At 50.0% G+C, this 13430-nt stretch overlaps 5 protein-coding genes across 5 annotated transcripts; 3 read left to right on the top strand and 2 right to left on the bottom strand.

Moving 5' to 3' along the window:
• Positions 1 to 540: 540 nt before the first annotated feature.
• Positions 541 to 2337, top strand: BDV27DRAFT_131184 (zinc-binding alcohol dehydrogenase family protein). Its single transcript, XM_032067575.1, has 2 exons — positions 541 to 2063; positions 2121 to 2337. The coding sequence occupies exon 1, from the start codon at positions 663 to 665 to the stop codon at positions 1647 to 1649; it is 987 nt and encodes a 328-aa protein (XP_031925756.1). The 5' UTR covers positions 541 to 662; the 3' UTR covers positions 1650 to 2063; positions 2121 to 2337.
• A 580-nt stretch (positions 2338 to 2917) lies between these two features.
• BDV27DRAFT_131182 (glycogen [starch] synthase) lies at positions 2918 to 6467 on the top strand. Its single transcript, XM_032067574.1, has 4 exons — positions 2918 to 3873; positions 3932 to 5294; positions 5372 to 5567; positions 5634 to 6467. The coding sequence occupies exons 1-4, from the start codon at positions 3409 to 3411 to the stop codon at positions 5752 to 5754; spliced, it is 2145 nt and encodes a 714-aa protein (XP_031925755.1). The 5' UTR covers positions 2918 to 3408; the 3' UTR covers positions 5755 to 6467.
• A 27-nt stretch (positions 6468 to 6494) lies between these two features.
• Positions 6495 to 8488, top strand: BDV27DRAFT_131179 (NMT1/THI5 family protein). Its single transcript, XM_032067573.1, has 4 exons — positions 6495 to 7196; positions 7291 to 7462; positions 7518 to 7667; positions 7719 to 8488. Exons 1-4 carry the CDS (start codon positions 7162 to 7164, stop codon positions 8388 to 8390), a joined length of 1029 nt encoding a protein of 342 aa, XP_031925754.1. The 5' UTR covers positions 6495 to 7161; the 3' UTR covers positions 8391 to 8488.
• A 334-nt stretch (positions 8489 to 8822) lies between these two features.
• BDV27DRAFT_166034 (arylsulfotransferase family protein) lies at positions 8823 to 10931 on the bottom strand (the record flags this gene model as incomplete). Its single annotated transcript, XM_032074089.1, has 2 exons — positions 8823 to 10412; positions 10530 to 10931. 2 exons carry the CDS (start codon positions 10929 to 10931, stop codon positions 8973 to 8975), a joined length of 1842 nt encoding a protein of 613 aa, XP_031925753.1. The 3' UTR covers positions 8823 to 8972.
• Positions 10932 to 11985: 1054 nt separating this feature from the next.
• On the bottom strand, positions 11986 to 13315 carry erg20 (bifunctional (2E,6E)-farnesyl diphosphate synthase/dimethylallyltranstransferase). The gene is made up of 2 exons (XM_032067572.1): positions 13123 to 13315; positions 11986 to 13049 (listed from the first exon to the last, which is right to left on the bottom strand). The coding sequence occupies exons 1-2, from the start codon at positions 13237 to 13239 to the stop codon at positions 12126 to 12128; spliced, it is 1041 nt and encodes a 346-aa protein (XP_031925752.1). The 5' UTR covers positions 13240 to 13315; the 3' UTR covers positions 11986 to 12125.
• Between the last annotated feature and the right edge of the window lie 115 nt (positions 13316 to 13430).

The following is a 13430-nucleotide window of genomic DNA, read 5'->3' as shown; positions in this document are numbered from 1 at the left end:
AATCAAAGAGAAGAGTCAGATATAACGGGCCACTAACTGTATATGATGCAAAACGCCATATTGCAGATCGTACTGAGATGGAAAGATTGCAGGGCCTTAGGCAGATTGGGAAAACGGGGACTTTGGGACACAATAAACCACCACAACAGGCAGATACAGGGGACCTGCCTAGTACAGAAGCTAGCCAGGTGGATAAGGAAGGCCCTAAACTACCTTATTGGATAGATACTCAAGGCGATGTTGTATAGGAGCTTGAATAGCTTCAAATTTTGCGTTGAAGTGGGAATTTGCGTTGAGGTGAGGCAGACCAACACGCCGAATGGCGGGTGGGTCTGCTGATGTAAGAGACGGCTATCCAATAGGACAAACAGTGCAAACGGCGCAAATTACTGATGGTGTTGATGGTGTTTCATGTGAGAGGAGTTTGGTATGTTTGTTCTAAGGGGCTGAGGGGTTTTTGATAGATGATTTGTTGGCTTTTGTTGGGGCTTATCGTGGTGATGTGATAGATCTTTGTATTGCTGTGTGTGTTCTTGTCGTGTTGTCCACGAGTGCATGATTTGGCTTGACTTTTGTATTTGTTGAACTCATTGATTTATTCATTTACCTCCTTATCTCGCTGTCGTTACTTCTTAAAGGTATACTTACAGAGGTTAATCATCATGTCTACTATGCGAGCAGTAGTCGCGCATACGGCTGGACCTTCCGATGTCCTTAAAGTCATACAATATCCCATCCCCCAACCCAGTCCTGGGCAAGTCCGGATCAAAGTCAAGGCATTCGGACTCAATCGCTCCGAGATGTACACTCGACAAGGTCACTCTGGTTCTGCGGTTCAGTTTCCTCGCATTTTCGGCATCGAAGCCGTGGGTATAGTCGACGCCGCACCGGGGCTAGAAGATAAATTTCCGCTCGGAGCCACCGTGGCCACAGCAATGGGCGGGATGGGCCGAGCCTTCGATGGGGGATATGCGGAGTACACATGTGTACCGGCAAAGCAGGTACAGATACTGAAGACGAAGCTGCCTTGGGACGTGCTGGGGGCGCTGCCGGAGATGCTGCAGACGGCTTGGGGTTCATTGATCAGGTCACTCACCTTGAGACCCAAAGATAGATTGCTGATTCGCGGTGGAACATCCTCGGTGGGCCTGGCGGCAGCGGCCATTGCTAAGAAACACGGGGCGTTTGTGGCGTCAACGACTAGGAAAAAGGAAAGAGAAACATTATTACGGGATTATGGAGTGGACGAAGTGTGGATTGATAACGGGGCCATTTCTCAACAGATTGCCGAAACATCGGGCCAATATTTCGACAAGGTGCTGGAGCTTGTGGGAACGGCGACTTTGGCTGATTCTCTGCGTTGCGTGAAGAAGGGAGGCATTGTTTCTATGACAGGAATTTTGGGAAACGAGTGGCACTTGGAGAAGATCAACCCAATGGAATTGATTCCCAGTGAATCGAAATTGACGGCATATTCTGGAGGAGATGAGGAATTTATGAGAACACCTCTGAAAGAGCTAGTCAAAATGGTTGAGGAGGGGAAGCTCCAGATCCAGGTGGGACGCGTATTTAAAATGGAGGACATTGCAGAGGCTCATCGGTGTATGGAAAAAAGTGAGATTGAAGGGAAGATTGTAGTGATTCCATAGCCCCATTGCTACCTTCGGATTTAGATAGTGTAGCTTATCCATATATTTAATGGCTTTTAGACGTGATCTGGAAATGGACGAAGCAATTGGTCCAAAACCGACCTGAGCCAGAGGCGGTTGAAGAAGCACCATCCGACCTGAACAGGGCTGACCATGTCAAGGCATCTAATGGCGTTCAGGCCGCGACTCTATTCGTCGCAGATCGATAGCCACTGTGGCACAACATCACGTCGTGTATCCCGGCATTCCGACATTTTTTGAAATCGGGCGGGTTGTAAAGTTATGATATGATGGTAGCATCGCAGATGCTAAGCAATTATACACATTGTGCGATATTTTTCTGAGATTGTTGAGGGGGTGAGGTCTGGAGCAGTCTCCGACGTGCACGGTGGTTCAGTGGGGGCCGAGTACTAACTAAAATATAGTAAGGTCAGTTGGATGTATGGGTACCGGCGTACCTAGATGTCGAACCCGAGACTTAGGGGCGTGAGAGGAATTAATTAATCCCACCGTGACGGTGTCCAGAAAATTGCCCGTTGCCACATCTTGGCTTAACCGCTGCAGATAAAACAATTCCCACCAGGGAATACCGGGTTGCAAAGAAAGAGAAAAGATCCATGGATCCAAGTTGGACGGTATATTGGCCATTGCACATGACCCTCGACCAATGAGAGCGGGGCCACCTCACATGCGGCAGCCGGTGAGCCATGACGTAATGCTTCACCTGGGGTTCCCCGGATTCGGAATGAAGAAGTGGGGGATTCTTGGGAGGAAGAAATAATTAAAGATAAGGAACAGGTTCCTTTTCTTGATGGACTAATATGTTGTAGTAAATCTGATCGTCTGGTAGATATGCTAGCCTGAACCCATGGTTGCGAGCTGGTCTTTCTTTTGTTATGTATATCATTACTATCTTTCTGATTGCAAACGGAGGTGGACACTGACAGACTCGAGTCAGTACGACATGTACTGTAAAAATAGGAGGGGAAAATAAAACATACTACTTACTACTGAGGTACAAACAAAACCAGGTCAAGTCCTGCAAGAGATTGAATGACGAGCATCATCATCTGGTCGGATGATCTTGTAATGGTCTTGGGGTTGACAGGGGTTACGATTCGCTAACCAGTTTCTCGCCCCGTTAGTCCATAGCAAATAATGAGCACGAGTCCGTGCCACCGCAGTAGCTTCTGTTTAGAGGTAAATTGAGGAGATCCATGGTCCGTACTGCTCTCTTTCTTTCTTTCCTTCCATTTCTCCCTGGTGTTCATGAATCTGTTCTACTGAAAAGGACCTAGAAGAAAAGATTTTTTTTTTTCCTTCCCCTTCTTATCTTCTCAAAACCCCTTTCCAAGGGAACAGGTTCCACTGGATCCGTTCCTAGCTTTTTTGTGTCTGGTACTACCTTGTTTTGTACCTTATTTATACTAACAGCTTAGGTACCTCACTAGCCTGGGCCCTGCCAACCTCCCGCTCAGTTCGAGCTTAGGCTTCACCCCCGCCACCCCCCATTCAGCTTTCTATCCCCCGCACGTACCTCCTCTGTCACCGGAGGGACGATAAAGACCTGTGCGAGGAAGCTAGCTGGGTGAGCTTTAGCTTGGGCAGCATCGGCTCTCTAATCCTTCCATCTTTCTTCATCTTGTTTCCTTCGTTGAACCTCAACCGTTCTTCATCTTTACTCTCACCTGTTGTCTCTCGTTCTCTCTCAATTGCCTATATCTTTACCTCACCCGGATAGCGCTCGCAGGGAATCACAATGGCCAGTGAGGAGACTGGCGCTGAACCCCCCAAGCGGGATGTTCGCAACCATATACTTTTCGAAGTTGCGACAGAGGTGGCTAATAGAGTGGGTGGAATTTACTCCGTCCTCAAGTCTAAAGCTCCCGTGACGACCGCCGAATATGGCGAGCGATACACTCTGATCGGACCCTTGAACCGTGCTTCGGCAGCGGTGGAGGTGGAAGAATTGACTCCATCCAATCCCCGCATGGTCGAGACGATCAAGTCGATGAAAGACCGTGGTATCGACGTGATCTACGGTCGCTGGCTGATTGAAGGCGCTCCCCGGGTGCTTTTGATCGACACCGGAACGGGATATAAGTTCCTGGACGAGTGGAAAGGGGACCTGTGGAACACAGCGGGGATCCCATCGCCGGCGGCAGATACCGAAACCAATGAAGCGATTGTCTTTGGATACCTGGTAGCATGGTTCCTGGGTGAAGTACGTTTGATAGATTGTACGATCGTTAGATGCGGAGTCCGCTAATGACGGTAACTAGTTCATTGCCCATGAAAGACGGGTTGCGGTCGTCGCCCATTTCCACGAGTGGCTTGCTGGGGTAGCCCTCCCGCTGACCAAGAGGCGACATATGGATCTCACCACGATTTTTACCACCCATGCGACCTTACTCGGTCGCTACCTCTGTGCGGGATCAGTGGACTTTTACAACCACCTACAGCACTTCGATGTGGATGCAGAGGCTGGCAAGCGTGGCATCTATCACCGGTACTGCATTGAGCGAGCCGCAGCGCACACGGCGGATGTTTTCACTACCGTCTCCCATATCACTGCATTCGAAAGTGAGCATCTCCTCAAAAGAAAGCCAGATGGAGTTCTGCCGAATGGGCTCAATGTCAAGAAGTTCTCCGCAGTGCATGAGTTCCAGAATCTACACTCGCAGTCCAAGGAGAAGATTAATGACTTCGTTCGAGGTCATTTCTATGGTCATAACGATTTTGATCTGGACAATACACTCTACCTTTTCACGGCGGGACGCTATGAATTCCGGAACAAGGGCGTTGATATGTTCATCGAAAGCTTGGCTCGCCTGAACCATCGTCTTAAAGCCAGCGGCTCCAAAACCACTGTAGTTGCATTCATCATCATGCCAGCCCAGACCACATCTCTCACGGTAGAAGCCCTCAAGGGACAGGCTGTCGTCAAGTCCCTACGTGACACAATCGAGATGATCGAAAAGGGCATTGGAAAGAGAATGTACGAGCGTTGCCTTGCGTGGAGGGAAGGCGACAACATGCCGGACGAGAAGGACCTAATGGCCAGTCAAGATCGCGTGCTGTTGCGACGCAGGTTGTTTGCCATGAAGAGGCACTCCTTACCCCCGATCGTCACCCACAACATGGCCAATGACCACGAAGACCCAATTTTGAACCAGATACGCCGTGTTCAGCTGTTCAACGATCCAACCGATCGCGTTAAGGTAGTCTTTCACCCAGAGTTTCTCAACTCCTCGAACCCCGTGCTGCCGCTCGATTACGATGACTTTGTCCGCGGTACGCATCTTGGAGTCTTCCCGTCGTACTACGAGCCATGGGGTTACACACCCGCGGAATGCACTGTGATGGGTGTCCCTAGTATCACCACCAACCTGTCCGGTTTCGGTTGCTATATGGAGGAGTTAATCGAGAACTCATCCGACTACGGTATTTATATAGTAGATCGCCGATTGAAGGGTGTTGACGATTCCGTCAATCAGCTTACTGATTTCATGTTCAACTTTGCTTTGAAGAGTCGTCGCCAACGGATCAACCAACGTAACCGTACTGAGCGGTTAAGTGATCTATTGGACTGGAAACGTATGGGATTAGAGTATGTCAAAGCGCGGCAGCTGGCTCTCCGGAGAGGTACGTTTTCTCCATAACCTCCATGTCCACCATGTAGATTTCATATTGTTCGCTAACGCATGGATCATGATCTACAGCCTACCCGTCTTCATTTGGCAGCGGCGAAGACTTCTATGATATTATTGGAGGAACAGAACAGAAGATATCGCGGCCGTTGTCCGTCCCTGGGTCACCAAAGGATCGCTCGGGGATGATGACCCCTGGCGATTTTGCGTCCCTGCAAGAAGTCAAAGAAGGCCTGAGTACGGAGGACTATATCGCATGGCGGCTGCCGTAAGTTATTCTTTTGACTACATTATAGACAGAATTGGGCAAACACGTTGCTAATTGGCGATCCAGTGGTACAACTGATGATGATGAACCAGACGACCAATACTTCCCACTGACTCTACGAACGAAAAAGACATCCGATCGACCCGCGTCGCCGCTCGACCGGATATCAGTCAATGGTGGGAATTGATTGACGGCTACATATCTTACCAGAGGTTTACTGCCCAGCGTTCCGCTCGGAATATGATCTCTACTCCCCAGCGTGTTGCTGTGCGCTGGTTCGAATCCCTTCTGTTGTGTGTTCCTGTGCCATAGCTTTCTACATTTGTCATTTTTACTTACTCCAATTACATGTTTATTGATATTCTTTGGAGAAACACAGTGACCCTTTCCGGGCCAAGGACTGTTAAGGCTCCCTGGATAAAGCTTCACGTCTTCATCATCCGTTGTTTGTACTGTTGCATTGATGTCGTTTTTGCCTTGTGTGAGTTTGCCAGCATCGGGATTGTCTTTTAAGAGCGTGAATAAATTCATTGCATGATGTGCGAGACGCCATACATTCTTCTTACGCAATTGCCTGACATCATATCTAAGGGTTGTTGAGACGCTAGTGAGGGGTCGATCGTAGTCCCACTACAACACGAGGATTGACCGGACCACCGTGCTCCAGAGGGTAGACACTGATAAATATACTTTAGCAACAACACATAGAAGGGAAGCGTACAGTACTTGACCATGACAATTCATTCCGAATCACTATCAACTGTCTCAATCCTTGTTCTCAAACTGTCCGCAGACGGTGCGGGATCTGTTCGGAAGTCATCGTAGTGGGGGTATAGGAAGAGAGGGTTTACAATCCCTGTTAAGAAGACCACGACAAGGGATCGCCGAGTAATATCCAATGGGACTGAGTGACAGTTATCGTCTTTCTGGAGGGTCCCGGTGAGTACTGAAGCAGGGAAATAAGACGAGTAGGGCTTAAGTACAGTTACTAGTAGAGATTCAGTAGGTGGGGTTGGATGCCATGTGACTGAAAGCCTATTATTTATTGTATTCCTTGACCCCTCCTCAACCACTCTTCCTTTCCCTTTTTCACCACAATCACCCATCTCAATTCCACCAATTCCTCATTTACTATCACTGCAACTCGTTCGGTACGGCTCACCATGGGGGCCGCGCAGCCAGAATGACCTTCTGGGTCGTTTCGCTATGGGTTAATTTAACCTACACGGGTCAAGGTATCGTACATAGTATAACAGTCATAGCTCGCGCATGACAGGTGTTCGTCTTGGACCTGCCCTGGTTACCTGGCTATCCTTCTACTTCATGCTGTCCCTGCGTGTCTGCCTCTCTTGAAAGGGTGGATCCCTCGAGGGAGACGCGAGACGAAGGGCGAAAGCTGAGTGAATGTGTACCAGGTGTACGAGGCAGAGTTCGGTCGTTCTGAGATTATACTGTCATAACTTGATCTAGATAATACTAGCGAAAGGACATGCGTGGCATTGATTGTTCCCCTTTATTCTCTTGTTACAGAAGAGGGACTTCGGTCCCCCATTACTAACATGTTTCAGAGCTCTTGATCTAAATTTGTGCCAAGATGTCTACTGACAAGATTACCTTCCTCACCAACTGGTATGACATGCCGCTGGTGCTATTTCTATCTGTGGTCTTGCTGTTTTTCCTGCTACGTTCGTGAACTGTTACTAAGTGGTTGTGTGTTATAAAGGCACGCGACACCGTACCACGCCCCCCTGTACCTCGCTCAGAGCAAGGGTTACTTCAAGGAAGAAGGGCTGAAGGTTGCTCTGCTGGAGCCCAATGACCCCTCCGATGTCACTGAGATCATTGGTAGCGGCAAGGTCGACATGGGCTTCAAGGCCATGATCCATACGCTGGCCGTATGTATCATCTCTCCTAAGAGTCGTTTGAACGGACGTCTAACCCTCGAACCAGGCCAAGGCTCGTAACTTCCCTGTCACCTCGATTGGCTCTCTTCTTGATGAGCCTTTCACAGGTGTGGTATACCTCAAGGATAGCGGAATCACCGAGGACTTCCGCTCTCTGAAGGGCAAGAAAATTGGCTACGTTGGAGAGTTCGGAAAGGTATGTACCACTGGCTGTATCATTGGACGAGCTGTGATTAATGTATTCCAGATTCAAATCGACGAGCTCACCAAGTACTACGGCATGACTGCGGACGACTACACTGCCGTCCGTTGCGGCATGAACGTCACCAAGGCCATCATCCGTGGTGACATTCATGCCGGTATTGGTTTGGAGAATGTGCAGATGGTTGAACTGGCCGAGTGGCTGGCATCCCAGAACCGTCCGCGTGACGACGTTCAGATGCTCCGCATCGACCAGCTCGCCGAGCTCGGCTGCTGCTGCTTCTGCTCCATCCTCTACATCGCCAACGATGCCTTCCTGGCCGCCAACCCCGAGAAGGTTCAGAAGTTCATGCGTGCTGTCAAGCGTGCAACCGATTATGTCCTCGCAGAGCCTGCAGCGGCCTTCGAAGAATACGTTGACATGAAGCCCATTATGGGAACTCCTGTCAACCGTAAGATCTTCGAGCGGTCTTTCGCCTACTTCAGCCGTGACCTGAAGAACGTTAGTCGTGACTGGGCTAAGGTCACCAACTACGGAAAGCGTCTGGGTATCCTTGACGCCGACTTCCAGCCTAACTACACCAACCAGTACCTTTCCTGGACGTTGGATGCGGATTCGACCGACCCTCTGGGTGACCAGAAGCGTATGGCGGAACTGCAGAAGCAGGTTGCTTGCGATGGTGGCTTCAAGCGTCTGCAGGTGGCCTCTAGCGCATAAGCAGCTGTGACAACGTCTTTGAGGTCTGATTGGTAGGCTTATGCGTTGTTAGTCGTACGATCCTATGCAGAATAAATGGCTTATCAAGTCTGGAAGTGCTCTCTCTTGAGTGTTACCTTAAATGACCGTAGCGTGAGTGTAGGGCATACGTAAGCTGCCTACGTAGACCCGCGTACCCATCAAAGATACAAACGAACTAGCCATGCCCCAACCTGGCTGTCAGTGCGTAGTGACGCGCTACGTGATAAGATAACCTTTAGAGTAAAAATCTTAATATATCCTGATTTATTTTTAAGAGGCGTCATCGCCATGGAAGATTCCGGCAGGCCCACCTATGCAGTGTCCAGATACACCAACACATAGCTAGATAGACTGGTTTCTTAATACGCCTGGCACGAAGATTCACAGATCCTATCAAGGTTATATCGCCGGCGTGACCGCGTATATCTTTGAGTCGGAAAGGTCGATGCAGGGGGGGTGGTTTGATTTATATACAGTGGGTTAGGTAGAACTCTATGTAAGTAAGTACTGAGGATAAGGATCAACAAAGAAAACGTTTGGTTATATCCACCAGCCTAAACGTCACTTCCCCTTCCACCAATCGTCATCGTCTTCTCCAGGCAGACCTCCAGACCTCCCACGCCCCAACAGGGCAAACTCAACATCATCCATCTCCCCGTCACTCAAGTCTTCATCGCCGTTAAACCGATCCAGCGGCTGCCAGCTGCCCCGTTCTCTGTCCTCGGGACTCTGCGCACCCGCTCTTGACTTGATTCTCCTGTATATAAACCACCCCGTAAAAGCAAGTACGCACGCCGATGCAAACCCTCCAAAAAAGAAAAGCAGTGAGCGGACAGGTGAATCCCCGTCATCCTCATCATGCCGTCCCACAACTGCCTCATCAGATTCTGGATCCCAGCGGACTAGTTTCGTGGTTCCTAGGATATGACCCGTAGAGTTTAGGCCATGAGCACGGATATACGGTGATTCCGTGTCCGCGGGAATGGGGATGGTGGTTTCGAAGCCGGATTTGGGCACCGCGGCTAAGAATGTGTATGTCTTTGGGTTGGGTGAGTCCGCGCCTTCGAGAGCCCAGGTTACGACTTCGGTGGCGCCGTTCCAGCTCGCGGCGGCTGTGTAGTTGTAAACAGAGATGTCGGGGGATGTGGTTGGGTGGCCGACCCAGGGGTATTTAAGGACACGGTAGGACATGATGTTGCCGTCGCCGGAGGCAGCGCCGAAGTGCGTGTTGCAGAGGACGGTGCCGTCGGAGGCATACTCAGTCCATGTTGGGATGTGGCCATAGCCTACGAGAACCTTTGGGTTTTCGTTATTAGATGTGAAGAGCTGGACGGAGCCCTGTGATTGGCTGCTGATGGGGTTTGGGTTCCAGTATTCGTGGCGGACTTTGACGGTCATATTTTCCTGATCGATGTCTAGGTAGAGGCCGCGGCTGGGTAGTTCGGGGGGGCCTGCGCCGCGGGAGGCATTGTCGAAGACGGTAATGGCCGTGCCATTGTCGCGGAAGCGGGCATGATGTTGCCAGGCGAAGTTTGTGGCTGCGCCGTCCGAAAGGTCTGTGAAGTCGTTGTTTTTGCCGCCGAGGCGCCAGATGATGTCGCCTGTGCGGCCGTCGATGTAGGTGAGGCAGCTGGCGTAGCGGGATGAGATCAGGTAGTTGCCCTTGGCGTCTTTGTCTACGCTGTTGATGTGAAAGAAGTCCCATGGGTGGGCTTCAGAGTCGCCGTTACCCTCGCGGTCTCGGTACATGTCGGTTAAGTTGAAGTGCTCGGATGCTCGCCATTGGAAGAGAGCTTTCCCCGTCTCAATGTCAAGCTCTTGGAACGTGCCGTCCCAGAGCCAGCCTTCTTCGAGACCGCCGACTGCTGTTAGATCTGCGGGGATGACGTCGTAAATGGTGATCAGTGCGGTGTCGTCCTGTGTAATGTGGAATTCGTGAAGATCTCCTGGGAGATGATTGGCCGCGCTGATTTTGTATGCTTCTTGGTAGGAGGAGTCTAACTTTTGGTGGGTTTAGAATATTATGACTTGAGATGCATGCGGAGATGGAAGTTTCATTGCGCTTGGCATAGATAGGTAAGGTAGTATATGATGGTGGAAGGGGGAGATATGTCCTACCATATAATATGCTCCCTCTCCATGTCCCCCAACGCCATCATTGCCCATCCAGAACGTTAGATAATCTTGTCCTTTGAATGTATAAACATTCAGATTATACGATTGCCCATAAAGCTTCGTCCATACAAGATGCCCATCCTGATCAAGGATCATCGGCCCTGGGTTAGCTACTTTATTTCCTCGCGGCGCGATGAACGTGTAAAGCCCATCCTTGCACTCATCGCTATACTGCAGATAATTCAATGCCGGGCCGACGATCGGCGACGATCGATACGTCTCGGTAGGCCATTCTCCAAATTTCCCTTCGTCATAAGCAGCAGACTGGATATAAGGACCATAATCCGCTTGTACACGGGCAATCACAAGCGCTAGAAGAATCAACACCCCGTTCAACATGATCATCATCACAGGACGGAGACCGACGAAGAAACCCCCCGTGTATATGTATGGACAAACAACTCTAGCTACCAAAAGTCTGGGGGACGGGCGCCGATTAAATTAAATTAACGGTGTCCATCGCCAATGTATGGAGTAAAAAACAAAACAAAAAAAGATTCGTCAGCTGAATCGGCAGATAGATTTTCATCCATATATGCGCTGAGTAGTCTAGGTTTCCGGTGGAGCTGCAGCCCTAGGAGACAGGCATTTCATCGTCGGCTTTTGCGCCGTGAGATCCACACTTAGCGCCCCGTTTTTGCGTGGTTGACGAACCGCTGGTAATTAGGCTGCCAATCACTGATGCTCTTCATATCTGGTACTCCACTTGTAAAGGGAGAGTTGAACAACATGAATGCGATGTGCAACCCCTTATTGTTTTCGCTGGGTGATTCTCTGTGCACGAGGCCATTCGGTGAAGTGGAGTGAGTGAGTGGGTGTCTTGGCAGGAGAATTCTGAGGTGGAGAACAATTAACTCCCTACTGGGGGTTGTAGGATTTGGTCTCTGGGATAGATTGATGATTGATGCGATTGAAGTAGGCTATACGTCAGTAGTGGTTTTTTTAATTTAGCCGGGTTCGTTCGTCTTTAAGTCCGAGCTGGAGTTATGCTCGTTAGTGGTTGGATCAGATCCTTGGCATGATGGATGCAGTAAAAGTCATGGCATAGGTAGTGGTCGGAATTGAGAAGGAAGAAATTATCTTTGTGGTGTTTTTGGGTGATGCTTTGAATGGGTTGAATGAATGCATTGAAAGAAGTCAGCAGGGCACGTGCTCTCATGTTATGTTTCCACGTTCTTCTCCTGCGCTTTTACAAAACTCTCATCGAAGACACTTGAATATGCTATCCACACCTACAGGGCTGCGAAGACGACCGCCAATGTTGCCTGGGTAGAGAGGTAGGACTAATATGGGTCACTGCATCCTTGGCTGCTCAGTTGAGATGCTCGCATAAATGCTGTACCACGGTCGTCACACTCAAGGAGGCTCCCAAAATCAATATGTACTACGCTTCTTTGGAGTCACAGTCATTAATCTATATTCCTTAAACTAGGGGGCTGGCTAATCTATGGCGTGGCAAAAAGCGTGGTAATTACAAGAAATAGAAGGGGTATCGTTCTTCTAATTCACCTAGAACAAAACCATCAGCCGCGAAAGCGTTTATTTGGAGCGTTTGTAGATCTTGCTGAGGAAGGCATTGAAGACCTCCTTCTTCAGTCCCTCAGACTCATCCACGGCGGCGATCTTCTCCTTCAGCTCGCCGACGATCTTCTCCTCGTACTCCTGGTAGACCTTCTCGAGATCCAGCTCCTTGTAGAGGGCCTTGACCTTGGCCTCAAGAGCGTCATCCTTACGGCCGTAGGCCTCGTCGAGGACCTTGCGCTGCTCGGCATTGCAGCGCTGGAGGGCCTGGTTGACAAGCCAAGAGCACTTGTTGTCCTTGATATCGGTACCGATCTTACCAATGACTTCGGGGTTGCCATAGGCATCGAGGTAGTCATCCTGAACCTGGAAGTATTGGCCTAGAGGGATGAGGATGTCGTGGGCCTGGCGGAGGTTGCTAGGCGTAGCACGCTGGAGGTAGAGAAGGGCCAGGGCAACGGGCAGGTAAAAGCTGTAGTAGGCGGTCTTGTAGGTGACGATGAACATATACTTCTCCATGGAGAAGTTGTTGAGGTCGACCTTGTCCTCGGGGGCGGTGATCAGGTCACAGAGCTGACCCAGCTCAGTCTGCCAAGTAGTCTCATGGAAGAGATCGATGAAGTCGGCGTAGGCGGGGTGCGAGCGGAAGTGCTTCTTAAGAATGATATAAATCGAAGATTCGAGCAAGAAGGCATCGTTAATGGCGATCAGACCAACACCTTCCTGACGGTACCAGCATGGCTGACCACGTCGGGTGATCGAGCTGTCCATAATGTCGTCGCTGACTAGGAAGAAAGCCTGGAGAAGCTCGGTGAGCCATCCCAGAATGCTGAGGTGTTTGAACTGTTCCTCGGTCAGGGGCTTCTCCAGAAGAGCAAGACCGGTGTCGGGACAGGAAAGACCACGGTTCAGCTTTCCACCGGGAACGTTGACATTGAGGGCCTATTGCAAGTAGTCAGAATAGTCAGTACATGTCCTCCGTAGCGAATTGTATACATAAACCGGGGCGCTATACCTTCTCGAACCACTGCTGGGCATTTTCGGGCAAGTTCGACTCCCTCGCATAGGCCAGAATATCTTGGGCCAAGGAGGGGAAGACCTCCTGGAAAGCGGCACGGTCAGTGGCAGGCATTCCGGCGTGAAGTGTATCGGATATGTAAATTAATAAATTAATAATTGAACAAAAGTGAGAGGGGCACACAAGGAAGAGGGAAAAGTCCGGGAGGGAATTGATGTAGCAATCTAATATACCCCAATCGGTAAAAGCCCCTCTGAACTATTGTTTGTCCTGTTTGCCCCCACCGCCCATTCACCAATCAGCCT

Source organism: Aspergillus caelatus, assembly GCF_009193585.1.
Source record: "Aspergillus caelatus strain CBS 763.97 unplaced genomic scaffold BDV27scaffold_135, whole genome shotgun sequence".
In the NCBI taxonomy this organism is placed as follows: Eukaryota; Fungi; Ascomycota; class Eurotiomycetes; order Eurotiales; family Aspergillaceae; genus Aspergillus; species Aspergillus caelatus.
This window is presented reverse-complemented; position numbering and strand designations above follow the sequence as displayed.

What these genes read in the sequence shown, in the direction of transcription:
- erg20 (XM_032067572.1), bottom strand. Translation starts at nt 13,239, where the DNA reads ATGCCTGCCACTGACCGTGCCGCTTTCCAGGAGGTCTTCCCCTCCTTG. An exon ending in CCCAGCAGTGGTTCGAGAAG is followed by an intron (nt 13,050 to 13,122) that starts GTATAGCGCCCC and finishes TACTTGCAATAG; the next exon opens with GCCCTCAATGTCAACGTTCC.
- BDV27DRAFT_131182 (XM_032067574.1), top strand. Translation starts at nt 3,409, where the DNA reads ATGGCCAGTGAGGAGACTGGCGCTGAACCCCCCAAGCGGGATGTTCGC. An exon ending in TAGCATGGTTCCTGGGTGAA is followed by an intron (nt 3,874 to 3,931) that starts GTACGTTTGATA and finishes GACGGTAACTAG; the next exon opens with TTCATTGCCCATGAAAGACG. An exon ending in TATATCGCATGGCGGCTGCC is followed by an intron (nt 5,568 to 5,633) that starts GTAAGTTATTCT and finishes TTGGCGATCCAG; the next exon opens with TGGTACAACTGATGATGATG.
- BDV27DRAFT_131179 (XM_032067573.1), top strand. Translation starts at nt 7,162, where the DNA reads ATGTCTACTGACAAGATTACCTTCCTCACCAACTG. An exon ending in ATTACCTTCCTCACCAACTG is followed by an intron (nt 7,197 to 7,290) that starts GTATGACATGCC and finishes TGTGTTATAAAG; the next exon opens with GCACGCGACACCGTACCACG. An exon ending in ACGTTGGAGAGTTCGGAAAG is followed by an intron (nt 7,668 to 7,718) that starts GTATGTACCACT and finishes AATGTATTCCAG; the next exon opens with ATTCAAATCGACGAGCTCAC.
- BDV27DRAFT_131184 (XM_032067575.1), top strand. Translation starts at nt 663, where the DNA reads ATGTCTACTATGCGAGCAGTAGTCGCGCATACGGCTGGACCTTCCGAT.